Source organism: Neoarius graeffei, chromosome 13, assembly GCF_027579695.1.
Source record: "Neoarius graeffei isolate fNeoGra1 chromosome 13, fNeoGra1.pri, whole genome shotgun sequence".
In the NCBI taxonomy this organism is placed as follows: Eukaryota; Metazoa; Chordata; class Actinopteri; order Siluriformes; family Ariidae; genus Neoarius; species Neoarius graeffei.
Genome location: NC_083581.1, coordinates 20,238,317 through 20,254,674, shown reverse-complemented (window position 1 = coordinate 20,254,674; position 16,358 = coordinate 20,238,317). Strand labels below are relative to the sequence as shown.

At 42.3% G+C, this 16,358-nt stretch overlaps 1 protein-coding gene across 2 annotated transcripts in view; it reads left to right on the top strand.

The window, feature by feature from the left end:
- cs (citrate synthase) overlaps positions 1-16,358 on the top strand; it is a 55,452-nt gene that overhangs the window by 24,583 nt on the left and 14,511 nt on the right. For both annotated transcript variants that reach the window (XM_060937319.1, XM_060937320.1), the window contains exons 4-8: positions 3,177-3,242; positions 3,454-3,585; positions 4,592-4,780; positions 4,983-5,182; positions 16,117-16,246. In XM_060937319.1, coding sequence (XP_060793302.1) covers positions 3,177-3,242; positions 3,454-3,585; positions 4,592-4,780; positions 4,983-5,182; positions 16,117-16,246 — 717 coding nt within the window. The remainder of the gene's footprint in view (positions 1-3,176; positions 3,243-3,453; positions 3,586-4,591; positions 4,781-4,982; positions 5,183-16,116; positions 16,247-16,358) is intronic.

The window sequence follows — 16,358 nt, the reverse complement described above, 5'->3', positions numbered from 1 at the left end:
GCCCACCTAACTCCCAAAATATCCCGAACAAAAACCGGTGAGCCTACTTCAGCAGTATATTACAAATCATGCACTAATGAAAATTAGTTTTACAAATGGTATAGCCAGCTCACTCATTGTTGTCCTACTCTTAATGGGAAGAATGGTGCTGCTTATTCTGATGTATCAGTGAAGCTATGTCTGGCTCCAAACTGGAGAGTTTTAATCTTCTGTCGGGGGCCACATTTGATCCGGTTGCACTGCTTTGTTTTCTCAAACAAAGAATCATCATGTCTTTGCACTTTGTCCTTGCTTATGTTGGATGTTTCTTATGCTTTTCTTTTGATTAACCCGGTCTTCAGCCACCGATCCATTATCTTTTTGACAGTTTGATGCGAAGTCTAATTTGGTTACTCGTAGTTTCTCCGTATTCCACATTCCCTCCACAGTCAGAGGTGACATTGATCTGAAAGTGTAACCTAAACTGACGTAGCTATAGGCAGTGTCGCAAAACTGTTGGCTTGCTTAACATCAGACAAATTCAAATAATAAGCTACTATTTGAATTTACATAGGACTTTATTCAATATAGAAAACAGCTCATCTGTGCTACTTGTAACTTTTTGCTTTTGGAGTCACAGAGGCGATTTGAAAAATTCTGATAAAATGTGATATTTTACGACACCATGGCTCGCTCGCGAACCACCAGTGGTCTGCAGACCACACTTTGAGAAACAGTGGTGTAGCATGTAGAGTGTATACAAGGGCAGGGTGGTTTGTAAGGGCTAATATTTGCAAGGAGCTCTAGACTGCATTCAGCAAGTCCCTATGTGATCTGTGCAGACAGCATCATGGTACGTAAGGACAACATGGGTTATAATGACTGCTTTGAGGTGAAAATGACCCAACTGTGGGGGGAGTTAGCAAAACTGTAGTTGTACTGCCTTGGGTGTTGGTAGGTTACTAGGTCATTACCATAACATCACTGGTGGTTGCTGGGGTGCTGCTTAGTGGTTTCCAGTATCCTAATTGGTTGCAAGACAAGGATATGTCTAGGTGGTTGTTAGGTTGTTCTAGGTCAGTGCCATAATATCCCTTTTGATTGTTCTGTGCTCCCTAGGGTGTTGCTATGCTATTCAAGGTAGTTGCGGTTTATTTAATATTTGGTTTCTATAGAATCTCAAGTGGCTGATAAATTGTAGCTATGTGACTTATGGTATTCCAGGTGTTTGTGATTTTTTTGCTAGGTTGGTGGTATGGTGTTCTTGGTGTTTGATGAATAATTGCAAGTTCGGTGATGTTGATTTCAGATAGTAACCTGAAGTCAACATCAAATCCATGACCCTGGAGATGTGAGAAGGAAATGCTATGCATGTGTAAAACAATATCATGGTATGTAAGGACAGTGTGGCCATTAAAGGACTTAAAAATAAATAAAATAAAATAAAATGAACACCTCCAGTCAGCCAAATGCAGGAATCTGAAACTGAACAGGAGAAGATTGGTTTGGGGGAAGCCTCATCTGAATAATCATCAGTTGGCACTCAGTTTGGTCAGAATCCTGATCAGACAACCTGCCCTGTGCCAAAGTTCAAGGTTGTGGTAGTACGTGTATGTCTCCCCCGGCACACATTAAACCACTTTGAGCATTGATTGAATGCTGCGGGATATCACAGTATTGTTCCTGACCACATGCATTTCTTTCTGGCTCAATTTACTCTCTCGTTATCCTGGAAGTGGTAATTAATGTGCCATATCAAGTACATATTATCTCAAACTGTTTGCATGAACATGAAAATGAGTTCAATGTGCACTCACTAGCTCTGTATCAAATGGCACATTTATCTGGTTATCAATTAACCACAGATTATCAATTGGATTTAGATCTGAACATATTTCAGTGTTAGGTTTGGGTGAAAGCACAGTGAATGCCCCTGTTTGATTTTTGCTTGGAGAAACTAAATTTAGGACCTCACTGTCTAATTTTTGGTTTAAAAAAAAATCCCAGCTGATTCACATGGTGTACTGCATAATTTCTGAAAGTTTCAGCAGTCTTCTATTAAATTCAAGATGTTTGTCATATACACAATAACAGACACAGCGGTTATTATTGGGTAATGAAATTCTTATTTTGCAACTACCCGACCAAACTATGCTTTACTAATATAAAAAGAAATATGCAAAATATAAAAGTAGAATGAAAATAAACATAATTAAAATGAATAACAAATAACCGATCAATGTGCAGTAGGACAGCATTTGGCAGCACCGTTTACCATTTGTTGCCAATGGCTATTTATTTAAAATTTCATTTATTTAAATTCCTGTGAGGGGGGAAAAATATTGAGCTGGCAGTCAACAGATGGCACCACTTATGTCTCCCAGCCCTTCTGCAGTGACCACTGCTGGGCTTCCCAGCATTCTCTGGGAGCCACCATTTTGACTGAAAACATGAGTTTGAAAGAATTCATCACTGCACAAAATTTGGTCATTGTTTTGTCAATTTTTTTTTTCTTTGCTAATGAGTTAGTGATTAGGCTAATTTTAACAACCTTTCCAGGCCTCTCAACTTTTCGGACTTCTCATTAGAATTGTATCCCCTCTCTCATTTCTCCTCTGATTTCAGTTCTGATTGATGTTTTGGGTAGATCGTCCCTCGGGGAACAAAGCTTGGTCATTTGTTTGTTGATTTTTCTTGTAAATAATTTGTTTACGACTTTTTTTGTTTATTTTCAGTTAAATCATGTCTCCTCAGTTCTCAGTGGATTTCGGTTTTGATTGTTTTATTTGAAAGAACTTATCACTCTGCACAAAACTTGGTCATTGTATCGTCAATTTTTTACTAACAAATTAGTAGTTAGGTCAACTTAAATCTTCTGATTAGAATTGTATCTCCTCATTTATCATGGGAATTAAGTTCTGACTGATGTTTTGGATAGATCTTCCCTTGGGGAACAAAATTTAGTCCTTTTTTGTTTTTTCCTGTTGTAAACAATTCCTCTCTGACACTGACATTTCAGTTCAGTTTGATGGTTTGGTAGTCATGGTTGTTTTGATACCAGGCCAGATGAGCTACTACATCCTTGATGTTCTAGTTCTGTATGTGCCAGCTGTGTTGTCTAGGCTTTTCTGTATGCCAGGTCTAACTGACGTGGGTGCAATATTGTCTAATATGTCAATTATACTAATTTGTTACAGGTTTATGGAGGGATGAGGGGTATGAAAGGTCTAGTATATGAAACTTCTGTGCTTGATCCTGATGAGGTAAGTGACGTCATGTTGGCCTTTTCAATTTTAGCCTTTATAAAATGCATCCCAAAGGTACATAGATGTTTTCACTAATTTGCATCAATGCACCACTTTAACTATAATTTAGATTTGACTTTTTGTGTTGAGGCATTGCGTCAAAGTTCCATATCATCCAGATAAATGACCACCCATTGAGTGTACAACTTTGATCATTCATGGTCTTCAGGGAATTCGTTTTCGCGGCTACAGCATTCCAGAGTGTCAGCAGCTGTTGCCAAAGGCTGCAGGAGGTGAGGAACCACTGCCTGAGGGTCTATTCTGGCTGCTGGTCACAGGCCAGGTGCCCACTGAGGAACAGGTGAGGAGTGCTGATTTTAGATTTGCTAATGCAGATCTGCCAACCGTTATGCATTTTGCATAGGAACACTACATTTTAATATTGGAGTATGCTAGTGTGGGCACTCAAATGCACGAAAAGAACAGCTCAATAGATAAAGCATGTCTGAAAGGACAACATAAAAAATGAAATTGCTGCGCTCAAGCTGTTTCTTGGGCATTTTAAAGTTGCAAATGTATATTCTGACATCAAAGTCATCCAAATTTATAGTCATTACAGTATATAGATTCCCAGTATCCATGTCGATCAGCTCAAGAGCAGAGTTGGCACACCCAGCTGTGCTTCAGCTGGTCAGTATGCACTCTCCCATGGACATATAGAATTTGGTGAGTAACTGAGGGGTCAGGTTGACCCCTTCTCAGCCTCCTTAGAAGTAAAGACATTGTTGGGCTTTTTTGACCAGGGATCTCCGTCATCAAAGCATGTGTAGAACAAGTTAAGACCTGCCTGTACGCACAAGATAATTGTACAGGCCACTGATAAATCTCACACACATTCTAACTTGGTGTGCTTGTGCAGGCACACACACTTTTGCAATGAAGAAGCAACCCCAAATTGCCATGTATGGTAAACAGTTTCGCTTTACAAAGTCCAGTAGCCTGCTTGAGGTGCTGTTTGGTACATGAATATCCTGAGTAAATTTCTGATTGGATTTTTTTTTTTTTAATGGGAAAGTGTTTTTAATGATTTTCTGATACCAGAGTTTTGGATAACTTTCCATCACGTTGCCTTTCTGGAGAGACCGTTTTCTTTCCTGTCTTTTGTATGGTTTATAGCTGGATTGCAGATGGCATATTTTAGGGGTTATAATGGTGTACGGTATTTTCTATTGGCAAACAGAGGAGTGCTGCCTTATCTCATAATCTCCATTATGTTGAAATGATGATAATGGATAGATAGATCATTGTCTGTTCTATTGTTTGATTAGAAACCCACCAAAAGTCCTCACTGTGCCTTATCTCCACAGGCAAAATGGTTGTCGAAAGAGTGGGCCAAGAGGGCAGCCCTCCCCTCACATGTGGTCACAATGTTGGATAACTTTCCAACCAACCTGCACCCTATGTCTCAGTTTAGTGCTGCTATCACTGCTCTGAATAGTGAAAGCAGCTTTGCCCGAGCCTATTCCGAGGGAGTCCAGAAGAGCAAGTACTGGGAGGTAATAATACATTTGCATTGTAATGTGACGAAGCTAAAACTGGGTGGAAATTTAAAAATTAAATCCAGTACTGGGAGGTGAGCAAGTTTTTGGGTGAAAGTTTTGTAATGTGCAAGTCAGTTATGTGTTTCAGACAATGTCACTGTGCTAATATGTTGTGTTCAAACTTAGTTACTGAGTGAGTAATTTGTTTCTGGTTTAGTTTGTATACGAGGACGCCATGGATTTGATTGCCAAGCTTCCCTGTGTGGCGGCTAAGATCTACCGCAACCTGTACCGGGAGGGCAGCAGCATTGGAGCCATTGATCCTGTCCTAGATTGGTCTCACAATTTCACCAACATGTTGGGCTACACCGATCCCCAGTTTACTGAGCTCATGAGACTGTATCTCACCATCCACAGGTTACACGTTTTTGCTTGTATTGTATAAATTAGGCCAGTATCGTATATTTGGTTGTGTGCTCTGTTTGCACATGCGCACACAGCTGCTACAAGAGCAGCATTGTTGATAGTACTCATCTGTATGTTTGGTGTATCTGGAGGATTAAAAGATGTAACTGTGGTAAATGTTAGGACTGAAATCGGCATGGCCAGCAGATTCCAGGTTGTCCTGTAAAAAGTTTGTCACTAAGGAACAATGTGATGTTGCACAAATTCCAGTAAAAATCCAGCGCAAACTTGTCATGTAATTCTTCTAGTTCTGACAGTCACCCGGCAGGCAACTGTTGACAGAAAATGAAGACACTAGCCAGACTTGAATATCTTTTTACAAGGGGTGAAAAAATGCATGTTAATTTTTTTGATAATATACTTTTTTTTTGTGCAGAATTAGAATATAACAAAACTTCTTTTTTAAAATGGCTTGGCATTCTCTGGTGTGAGTCGCAGGGTCTCTTTGCAGTCGTCTCTTTACTGCAGATGGTTCACTCCCACTTGGGCTGCAACAATACCACGGTAAGCATTGCATTCTTTGACAAGGAGATGGTGCTTGATCTTCAGGAGGAAAGGGACCACAATCTGTGATTAATATCCAGTTGCAAGATTTTTGAACTTGTTGACATCTACCTTGGTGTCCACTTTGATAACTGGCTGAACTAGAAGATAAACACAAACTGTGTGCAGGAAGGGGATGAGCAGACTATTTCTGAGGAAGCTCGGGTCCTTTAATGTTTGCAGCAAGATGTTGGAGCTCTCCTACCAGTCTGCTACAAGTGTTGTCATGTAACTGGGGGGGAGGGTAGGAAGCTCAACAAACTGATGAATCCTGGCTCTCTCCTGGGATGCCCCTAGACAGTTCTGTGGTGGTTGTGGAAAGGAGGACAACACATAAATGATTATCCATCCTGGACAATGGATCACATCTCCATGTATGGCCCCATTACATACTTGTCAACTCCCACAACTTTGCTATGAGACTCACGATTTTTTGCAAATGTATTTTTTTTTCATGGAAAAGAAGGCATTATTGATGCACCAATGCAGTGTCCGCCATGTACACGATATCGTGTTTCCGGAAGCCCAGTGAAAGAGCTTGAAAAGATGTTCATGATTGGTCAACTTCCTGCAATCAACCAATGAAATCGCGTCTTACTTTGTCTTCATCATTTCCACATTACCGGCAGGAAAGACGCACGTGGCGAAAATAGGTGACCGCGATTCTGGATCAGAGGGCCCTCCAGGTTCTTAAAGGGAGAATTTCCAAGTATCAAGGTGTGGATAAGTATGATACAAAGTTTAATTCCAACTGGACCAAAATATGTCTGTGCATTATCGCGGATTCAGCGAGCAAGCACCATTTCTGATGCACTGTTTGCAATAGGAGTATCAGTTGCAAAAACACTGTATTCAGTAGTTTTCGCTATGACGTATAAACATGAAGATAAATCACTTGTTTTCTTGTTGAACTGAGTCTTTTAAAGTTTTAAATCCTCTCTTAAAGTTGGCAAAATCGCTTTCGGCTGGGGGGCTTCGCCCTGGACCTGACCAGGGCCTGCAGCCCCTGGACCCTGGCTTTCTCTCTCTCAAATTTTGGGGTTGACTGCTCTGACATTCTTTTAGCACTGTGTACACATGTGCTCTGGCCCACAATGAAGGACCGCATACGCTTGCCAGGTGCGAACAGGGACTTTGTCCCCCAAATCAGTGAATGGGTATATTGAATAATGGTGCACACTTGTGATATTTGTGCGCATCCCCATACACACACCTTACCTTCACCCAGCATGCTCTGCCCAATGCCTCACATTGAGACAAGTGTAGGTGCATTGAGGTTTGATTAAAGGTTGAATCCACCAATGTATGGTATGTACCCTTTTTGAATACTTGCAGGTATGCATTACATCCCAGCTCGATCAGGGGAACCCTGGGATAAAGAAATGTTATTTCTGAGGAGCAGGGACAGGGAAGGGGGAGCAGAAGGGGGAGGAGTAGAGGGGCTGCCTGCATTCATAGGCCATGGGCCCTTGGCATGAAATGTGGCTAGCTGGTCATTGACTTTGGGAGGTCACGACCAGTTCTGATTGAGGGAGCCGAGGTGGAGGCTGTGGATTCCTACAGGTACCTCAGGCTGTGGCTGGACAGCAAGCTGGACTGGACTCGCAACACCAATCACTTGTACAGGAAGGGACAAAGCAGGCTATACTTCCTTAGGAGGCTGCGCTCCTTTAACATCTGCAGGAAACTCCTGTGGATGTTCTATCAGTCTTTGGTCGCCAGTGTCCTGTTTTACACCGTGGTGTGCTGGGGGGGGGGGGGGGCAGCACATCCAAGAAGGACGCATCCAGGCTGGACAAACTGATCAGGCGGGCCGGCTCTGTGGTCAGCATGAAAGCTGGACTCTGTGGTGACGGTGGTGGAGAAGAGGTCTATGGACAAACTATTGAACATCATGGACGATGCCAGCCACCCTCTGCACACAATCATCAGCAACCAGAGGAGCCTGTTCAGTGACAGAATGCTCCTTCCCAAGTGCAGGACGAACAGACTCAAAAACTCCTTTCTCCCTCATGCCATCGGACTGTACAACTTCTCTCTGGGGGGGAGGAGGGGTAACAGGAGGACCGAGGACGGGAAGGAGCAGTAGCCTAGTCTAACAATAAGCAATACCGGACAATGTGCAATATAAAGTGCATTTTTTTTTTCCTCCTCCCCCTGCCCCCTCTCCCCCCCTTCCACTCTTCCCCATATCTTATTCTTTTTATATTTGTATATGTAAATACTTAACTTTTCGATAAATTAAAATAAATTTTCCTCCATTTTCTTTTCTCTGTTCATCTGTAATGATGCTGCTGGAATCTTAATTTCCCTGAGGGAACCCTCCCAAAGGGATCAAATAAAGTTTTATCTAATCCAGGGGTTCTCAACCTTTTTCAAGCTGGGTCTCCCTCCACCCCCCTTACCGGCCCCACCCCCACGACACCACCTTGCATAGATAGATAGATAGATAGATAGACTTATTTTTAGGCCCATACTTTTATTATTTTTTTTTTAATAATAATTTATCATCAGTAGCGGTAGGTAGGCCTATCATCATTACTAGGCTATTGTTATAACTGGAAGTAGCATCAGACTTCTAATGTGAGCTTGGAGGCATTATTATTATTATTATTAGTAGTAGTAGTGGTAGGCCTATTATCATTACTAGGCTATAGCTATATAATTGAGGTTACATGTTTTGCTGTTTTATTATTATTATTATTATTAATAATAATATCAGTAGGCCTATTATCATTACTAGGCTATTGCAATAACTGGGAATTGGCACTAGACCTCTGATATGAATTTATGCTTTATTATTGTTATTACTAGGCCTAATAATAGGCATATCATCTGCATGTTTTACAGAAGCTTGCAGGTAGGTGATGTTAATGTGAGACCTGAGCCTGCTTTGCCTTGCAAAGATCCTCAATTCTTGGTGCAATGTCTGATAAACATAGCCTCAAATCATCCTCGATTTGTGCACAATTGCGGTATTTTGTTTTGAGTGCAGTCATTTTTTGAGAATCCTGCCTCACACAAATATGTGGACGTGAAAGGGAGGAGAATCTTCAAGGCGACGTCACAGAGTTGAGGGTATTCCTGCATCAACGCTGCCCAGAATGACGAAAGAGGGCAGGAGGTAAAAAGTTCCTTCAGCCTACTGTCACTCTTCAGCTCAATAAGCAAAATATGAGTTTCGCGGCCTTGCAGAGACAGGTTGAGGCCATTCAAACGGTCAGATATATCGACCAAATAGAACAGAGACGCAAGCCACATGGTGTCATCCAGATGCTTCGCAAGATCTGATTTGATTTCTGTCAAAAAAAAACACTTCACCTCCTCTGGCAGCTCATACAACCGCTGCAACACCCGCCCCCTGGAGAGCCAGCGAACTTCAGTGTGCAGAAGCAGCTGTTTGTGCCCTGACCCCATCTCCTGGCAGAGGACCCCAAACAAGCGAGAGTTTAGCGGCCGTGATTTGATTAGATTTGTCATTTTCACGGATTGGTTCAGCACGGAGTCAAAGAGAACTGGCATTTTTTTTAGCAGGTAATGCTTCGCGATGGACCATACAATGTGTCCATTTCACAAGTGGAACTACTTGCTGAACATGAGCAACTAGGCCATGTTCGCGGCCCGTCATTGCCCGTGCACCATCCGTGCATAGGCCAACGCATCGGTCCCAAGCCAAACCATTTTCACGGATAAAAATATCAAGGACATTGAAGATGGCTTCTCCTGTAGTGTGCGACTGAAGAGGCCGGCAAAACAGGACATCCTCCTCAATCGCCTTGTCACACAGATACCTGACATAGGCGAGGAGCTGCGCCTGCCCAGCAATATCAGTGGATTCGTCCAGCTGCAGCGCGTAGTAAGGACTCTGTTTTATGAACTCTGAGTTGCTCTCTGTCATTAGACATGTCTGAAATCCTCCTAGTGACTGTGTCATTGGACAGTGGTACTGCACCGAGTTTGGCTGCTGCACTATCTCCTATCATTATTCTGCACGTCTTGGGCGGCTGGCAAAATGAGTGTCTCGGCAATTGTATGCGGTTTACCCAGTTTAGTTATTCTTTTGACTACTACATATGATGCCTCCAAACACTGTTTAGACACAGTGCTGTGCACTGAAATGGCAGCCTGTTGCTGATGGAGGCCATCAAGCTTTCTTTTAAAATATTCTGCCGGTTTATCTTTAATAGCAGCATGTTTTGTTTCGAGATGCCTTTTAAGTTTGCAGGGCTTCATGCTGTCGTTTGCTAGCACCTCGGCACACACGACACACTGAGGTCTCAGATCAGCCGTGACTGTACATCCAAACTGCAGGTATGCTTCATCGTACCTTCGAAGCTTTTTTTTTTTTTTTTGCAGCTGGTGGTGCATCGGTTGCCTTGTTGGTCCTCACTAGAAATCTCTCCATTTTTGTTAATTGTAATTTGGATGTGTGGCTATGTTAAGAGACAAGTATCGGGGACTAATCAGATGGGACTTATGCACGTTCTTTAATGCAAGTGTTTTTAACAATTTTGCAGGCAATACCAATTTTATTTGAAGACTTAAGATTGTAGTCCTGAGTGAGTGTGATCGTCTTAGTCACGTGTGTCGTATGTGTTGCAACACGGTGAAAAAGGCAGAGGTTTACCCTGTTAGCTAAGTGCATGCTTAGCAGTTAAAAAATAACTAGGGCTGAGATTGGGATGGTCTTTAAAAAGACTTTTTTTTGTGGTATTAGTCTTTAAAAAGACTGTTTGGGTTTGAAGTAAAGGCCTAAAGTAGATCGATATCAACACTGATAACAGACTAGCGAGAGCTGGCACAAGCGAACTTGGCAAGAGACTAGACTAGAGTGAATGAAGCTCAACGCGTGTGCAGATGCTTATATAGTAGGCTAGCCTAGCAGTTATGTGACCTCGCGTCACAGGCTCAAAATACTACCCCTTGTATTGGTAAATTTGAAATGAAACTGTGGTTGATTTTGTTTCTGTTATAGTAGTCCAACCACTTGCATTTTCGACATGGGAATTTTCGTGATTTTTTTTTAAAATTATTTTTATTTTTTTTCCCCTCATCCTTGGCAGGTATCCTTGGCAAGATACCATGCTGGTATATCCAAGCTTTAAGCTTGCCTGGTAGTCCAGATTTGTCAATGGATCTTGGCCAGCTGTCCAGTTCATGGCAGGTTGACTGAACAGATGTGGAATCCTTGAGACTGCTGTCGAACACCTTGCCCAAACTCTTCACAGGCTTCTCCATGATTTGTTGGTATTAATGTCCCTTCGATCTTGAATCGGAACCTTTCGGTGACCTTTTCCTTGGCTGGTTTGAAGCTCATCCGAGCCCACTTGATTAGCTTCTCTAGCCCTTGGAGGATCCATCTGCATCCTGGCACAGACTCTTGGTGACTGTCAGGTCATCCATGAAAGCCCTGATTGGTGGCTGTTGGATCCCTGACTGGGTCCTGGGGTCTCGACGCTCTGGCTCAGCTGACTTCACAATCATGTTCATTGCCAAGGCAAACAAGGTACTGAGATGGTACATCCTGTAATCATTCCAACCTCCAGCTTGTGCCACTCAGACATTATTGCACCTGCTGAGGCTCTTAACCTGAACTGGTTGTAATAGTCCAGGATCAAATCTATAACATGGTGTGGCACATGATGTTTGGACATGGTGGTCTGGACCAGTTTGTGGGGGATGGAGCCATATGCATTGGCTAGATCTAGCCACAACACCGTGAGGTCTTTCTTGTTCTCACGAGCTTCCCGGATGAGTTGAGTCACCACTCCAGTGTGTTCTTGACACTCCGGCAACCCCTCCTTTTTGCACCGATGTGTCTATGTAGTTGCTATTGCAGAGGAAGTCCAACAGCCGCTTTGCCACTATACTGAAGATGATTTTCCCTTCCACACTCGGCAGTAAAATCAACCTGAACTGGTTGACTATCCTTGAATCCTCCTCCTTAGGGATCCAGACCTCTTCCGCAAATCTCTACTGCTGCGCCACCTTCCTGATTAGAAATCTCCTTCCTGATTGGAGGAGAGCCTCCAGATGACTCTCAGGATCTTCCAGAGTCACTTAAGTAGCAAAGGGCAGTACTTGTAGACCTTGTATGGGACTCCACTTGGACCAGGGGCTGAGCTAGATTTTGCTTTCCTCACTACCTCCTGGACTTCCTTCAGTAGTGGTTTCTTGATGCCAAAGTTTTTGGTGGGTGGCGGAGGGTCCACAGGGATGTTGCACTGGCCCAGTTCCATCTGCCTGTTAGGGTCACTGGAGGTGTTCCGCATATGCTCATCTAGCTCCTCCTTCAAGCAGACCAGGTTGCTGCCACGCTTCTGCCCCAGGAGTATTTTTGTGAAGCCAAAAGGATTTGCGATGAATGACGCACGCTTCCTGGCCCTCTCCTTTCGGCACCTTCGGTGCCATTCTGCTCTGTGCAGAGTCATCAGCCTCTTCCTCAAGATGACCCACAACTCTGCTAGAGGAGGGTGCTGCTGCTCGTTGGCCTCTTTGTGCTGCCTCTTAAGGGACTTCAGCTCCTGCCGGATCTTGTGGATTTTAGTTGTCCTTTGGTTCCTGGTGTAGGTTGTTTTGAGCTGGTCTGCACTGAATCTCTCCTGACTGAGACTGGTGATGATAGTCATCACTTGCAACCTTCGAGCCACGTCTCCCTTCACCGTTGCTTCCAGGACCTTATTGACGTCCTCGTCGAACTGCTCCCAGACTTGCAGGCCTGTGGCCACTTGATACGAACCTTGCCCTGGGAAAGATTTGGGAAGAGTGGTTGTGCCACACGGAGGCTCTGGGCTCTGTGGGGTTCTTCCTGGCCCGGCTCCTCTTGCGTCTCATCAGATGTGGCATCTGTGTGCTGTGGTACGTGACCTTCCTCCAAACACTTCATCCTGGCCTAGTGGATTATGAGGCCTCGATTATTCTTGCAGATTTTCCCACATCTGCATGCTGTGGTCGTAGTTGTTATTCCATTGCCATTGGTCGTTGCCGTTTGGCCCATCAGATTGCTCTAAAACTCTAAACTCTAAAACGTAGGAAAACTTCTCCTCTGTGGATCTGGCATTCAACTTTTCTGCTAGGTTCTACACTTTCGGATCAGTCCCGGCTCAAACACCATGTGGGTTCCGGGAGAAAATCCGGCTTTTGAATGGGTGTCTATTGCGTTACACACCAGTGAAGCTCGTTAACTTAGAGTGTAGACAGCTTGAAAAAAAAGCTCAAACTTTCTCGCTTAAACTGTGTTTTCAGCCACAAATTTCACTCTACAGACATGATTTTCTCAAAAGTAGTAGGAAAACTTGTCCTGATTCACACAATGTGTCTACCTAAACGATAGGATTTACAGTTTTTGAATGAGAAGCCTCAAACTGAGAAGAGGGCAGCCGAGAGGCTTCATTGACACCCATTATAAACGGGACAGAAAAGTCACTCATTTCTAAATCGCTCTAGTGTCCTTATTTTTAACACTACAGACAAAAAAATACATCATTTTATTCAGGAGACCCTTCTAGCGCTCACTGTGAAAGAACTTTGTGAATAGCTGCTTCCGTTGTCAAGTTATTTGTCATTGTTCGAGGCCTGGTCCTTCATAAAAAACAGTAGAAAACTCCAGCCCTTGTGTGTCTTAGCTCATTGACACCCATTATAAAAGTGACAGAAAAGTCTCATTTTTAACACTACAGACAAAAAATTACATCAGTCTATTCAGGAGACCCTTCTAGCGCTCACTGTGAAAGAATTTTGTGAATTTCTTTTTTTTGTGAAAAAAAAAAACAGCCTCGGTCGGCATGACACTTCACCTTAGCCGCCCACTTTATTAGGAACACTTCTGTTTGTACATACAAACTACAAACACTCTTCTTAGAGTTTAGAGTTTATTTTATTTTTAAAAGGGACAGTGCACAAATTAAGGTAAGGACAGATGGTAAGGACAGATGTCTGTCCCAGGTTATAGCAGTACATGCTAATTTCCGCCTGTAGTCACTTTGTTTATACTCTTGAATAGCTCTTCTTCATGACGGCTGCTGTCTCAAGCACACACATAATCATTGCATTGAAACATCATTGCAGGTCACACATTCACGGCCAGCAAACATGCGTGATCGAATTGCTTCGCGCACTGTATCCTCTCACAATTTCCCCCGGGGAATTGTCCGGTCTAGTTTTGATGTTATGATTCACGGGAGACTTTGAAGTGAGTTTTCATAGCTTTAGTGACACTTTTTTTTTTTCAAATCAAAGTGATTCATGTCAGTAGATGCAAATATAACTTTAGTTGTTTTGATGAAAAATATTGGGATCTTAGTGGTCAGAATGATATTTTTTAAAAACCGCAAGTTAGAAACGCAATGGTCAATTTCAGTTCAATTAATTGGAAGTGTTTTATTGGATGTGGCTCTTGGTTGTGGTGTGGGGTGGGTTCCCCCCCCCCAATCTTTGATTTGTAATATCTCAAGAATGGATAAACATTTTAATTCTGTAAAAAAAAAAAAAAGTTCTGCATTCAGTGATGGCTGTTTCAAGCAATTTGGCTTTAATTTGAATTTTTACCCGATATGCCTACATTCTATTTATTTATTTATTTATTTATTTATTTAATTTTTTTTTTCTTTCCTTCAACCCATTTAACTGTTTGCACATAGCTCAAAATTGCAGCAACTTCTTGTGGAATTATCAAAATTCTCCTGTTGGGGCTTGAGACTTAGTTTTGAGACCTCCTGATAAAACTTCATGGAAAAAGTGAATGAAGGCTTTATAGGTTTTGCTGAACAATAGGCAGCCTTCCTTTTGTTATTGTTTTTGGATGTTGCAGCAAGGTTCTCTGTGGTGATGAGCAGTAGTATATTGCCCCTGCCTTGTTGCATAATTTGAATGAAATCTGAGGGTACCCAATAAATTTGTGGCAGCCAGCACCGTTTAACAGTCAGTGGGTTTTGTACTGAATGTCCCAACTCTACACCTATTGCCTTCAGGTCAGTGTCAGTGCTGTAATAATGAGCTGTGCTTTCTGTAACAGACTGTGCTTTTATCACCCATTCTTTTAATTGTAAATATTTAATTAATAACCATCACAGCCACCTCCAGTCGTGTTGCAGTCCATTTTGAGCATTTCATCTCTATTTAAAAAAAGTTTTTTAAAGAACTAGCACAGTTGAGTGGGAATGCACGTCATTGGAACGGAAGCTGTTGTAAATAGAAGAAAAAAATGGGTCTGTTGTACAGTATAAAGTAAAACCCTAGACACAAGTCAGGTCCATAAGTATTTGGACGGCAATGTAAGCTTTTGTGGTTTTGCCTCTGAATACCACCAAAAATATTGCATTTAGCTCTTTAGGAATTGCGTCCATTTTTACCCCCTACCCCCCAGTACTGTCTTCGTTTGCTGATTGTGTGTGGGTCTTTTCTACTTTCACTTTTGTCTTCAGGAAGTGAAAAGCAGCTCAATTAGGTTGACTGATTTTCAGCCATTTGAGAACATTCTTTGCCATAAGAAGTTCTTTGGGTTGCTTCTGCCGTATGTTTTGGGTCATTATCCATCTGTACTGTGAAGTGCTGTCCTATCAGGTTTTGCAGCATGTGACTGAATCTGACAAACTAATACCTCTGTTTGCTTCAGAATTCATCCTGCTGTTTCTATCAGCAGTCACATCAATAAACACCAGTGAGCCACTTAAATTGGCAGTCATATGTTCACCATGTTTGACGTATGTGGTCTTCTTTGGATCATGAGCCCTTCCTTTCTTTCTCCATGCTCCTCTTCTCTTCCCATCAATGTGGTACAAGTTAATCATGGTTTCATATGCCCAAAGAATCTTGTTTCATAACTGGGCAGGCTTTCTAGCCAAGTCTTGACTTGCAGATTTTTTTTTTGTCAAACCCCTTGAATTAAAGCTGAAAGTCTATAATTCAATCACAATTTGATTACTTCATTTCAAATCCGTTGTGATGGTCGACAAATAAAATTACGAAAATTGTCACTGTCCAAATACCTGTGGCCCTTAACTGTAAATAAGGTCAAAATTCATGATTGTCAGGCTTCTTCACATCTTGCATTGTAGACAAATGGCAAGGCACTGGAGAATATAGTGGAGGGAGATATTTGCACTGCATGCCGTGGATGTTTAGCCTTAAACCTGATTTAATAACTTGTTTTGGTAATTAGTGTGGCCACCTTATTATTTTCTTATTTCTAATGTTGAAAAAGTGAACAGGAATATTTGTCACATGAAGCAACTGCACTCTGTAGCTCTCCTAAAAGATCAGTCTGTCATTGGTGATCACGAGCAAGTTTGAATAACCATATAATAATGGAAACTGTGTTTTTGTATATTTCTCTTCTGATTCAGTGACCACGAAGGTGGTAATGTCAGTGCCCACACCAGTCACCTGGTGGGTAGTGCCCTGTCTGACCCTTATCTTGCCTTCAGCGCAGCTATGAATGGCTTGGCTGGACCCCTGCATGGACTCGCTAACCAGGTACAAGCCTGAGTAGAACCCTGTTACTCCAGAAATGTTTAGAATGATTTGATTATCCATTTCATTATCCATTATCCATTTTGTGTAGGGTGGGTTTTTGTTTGTTTGTTTT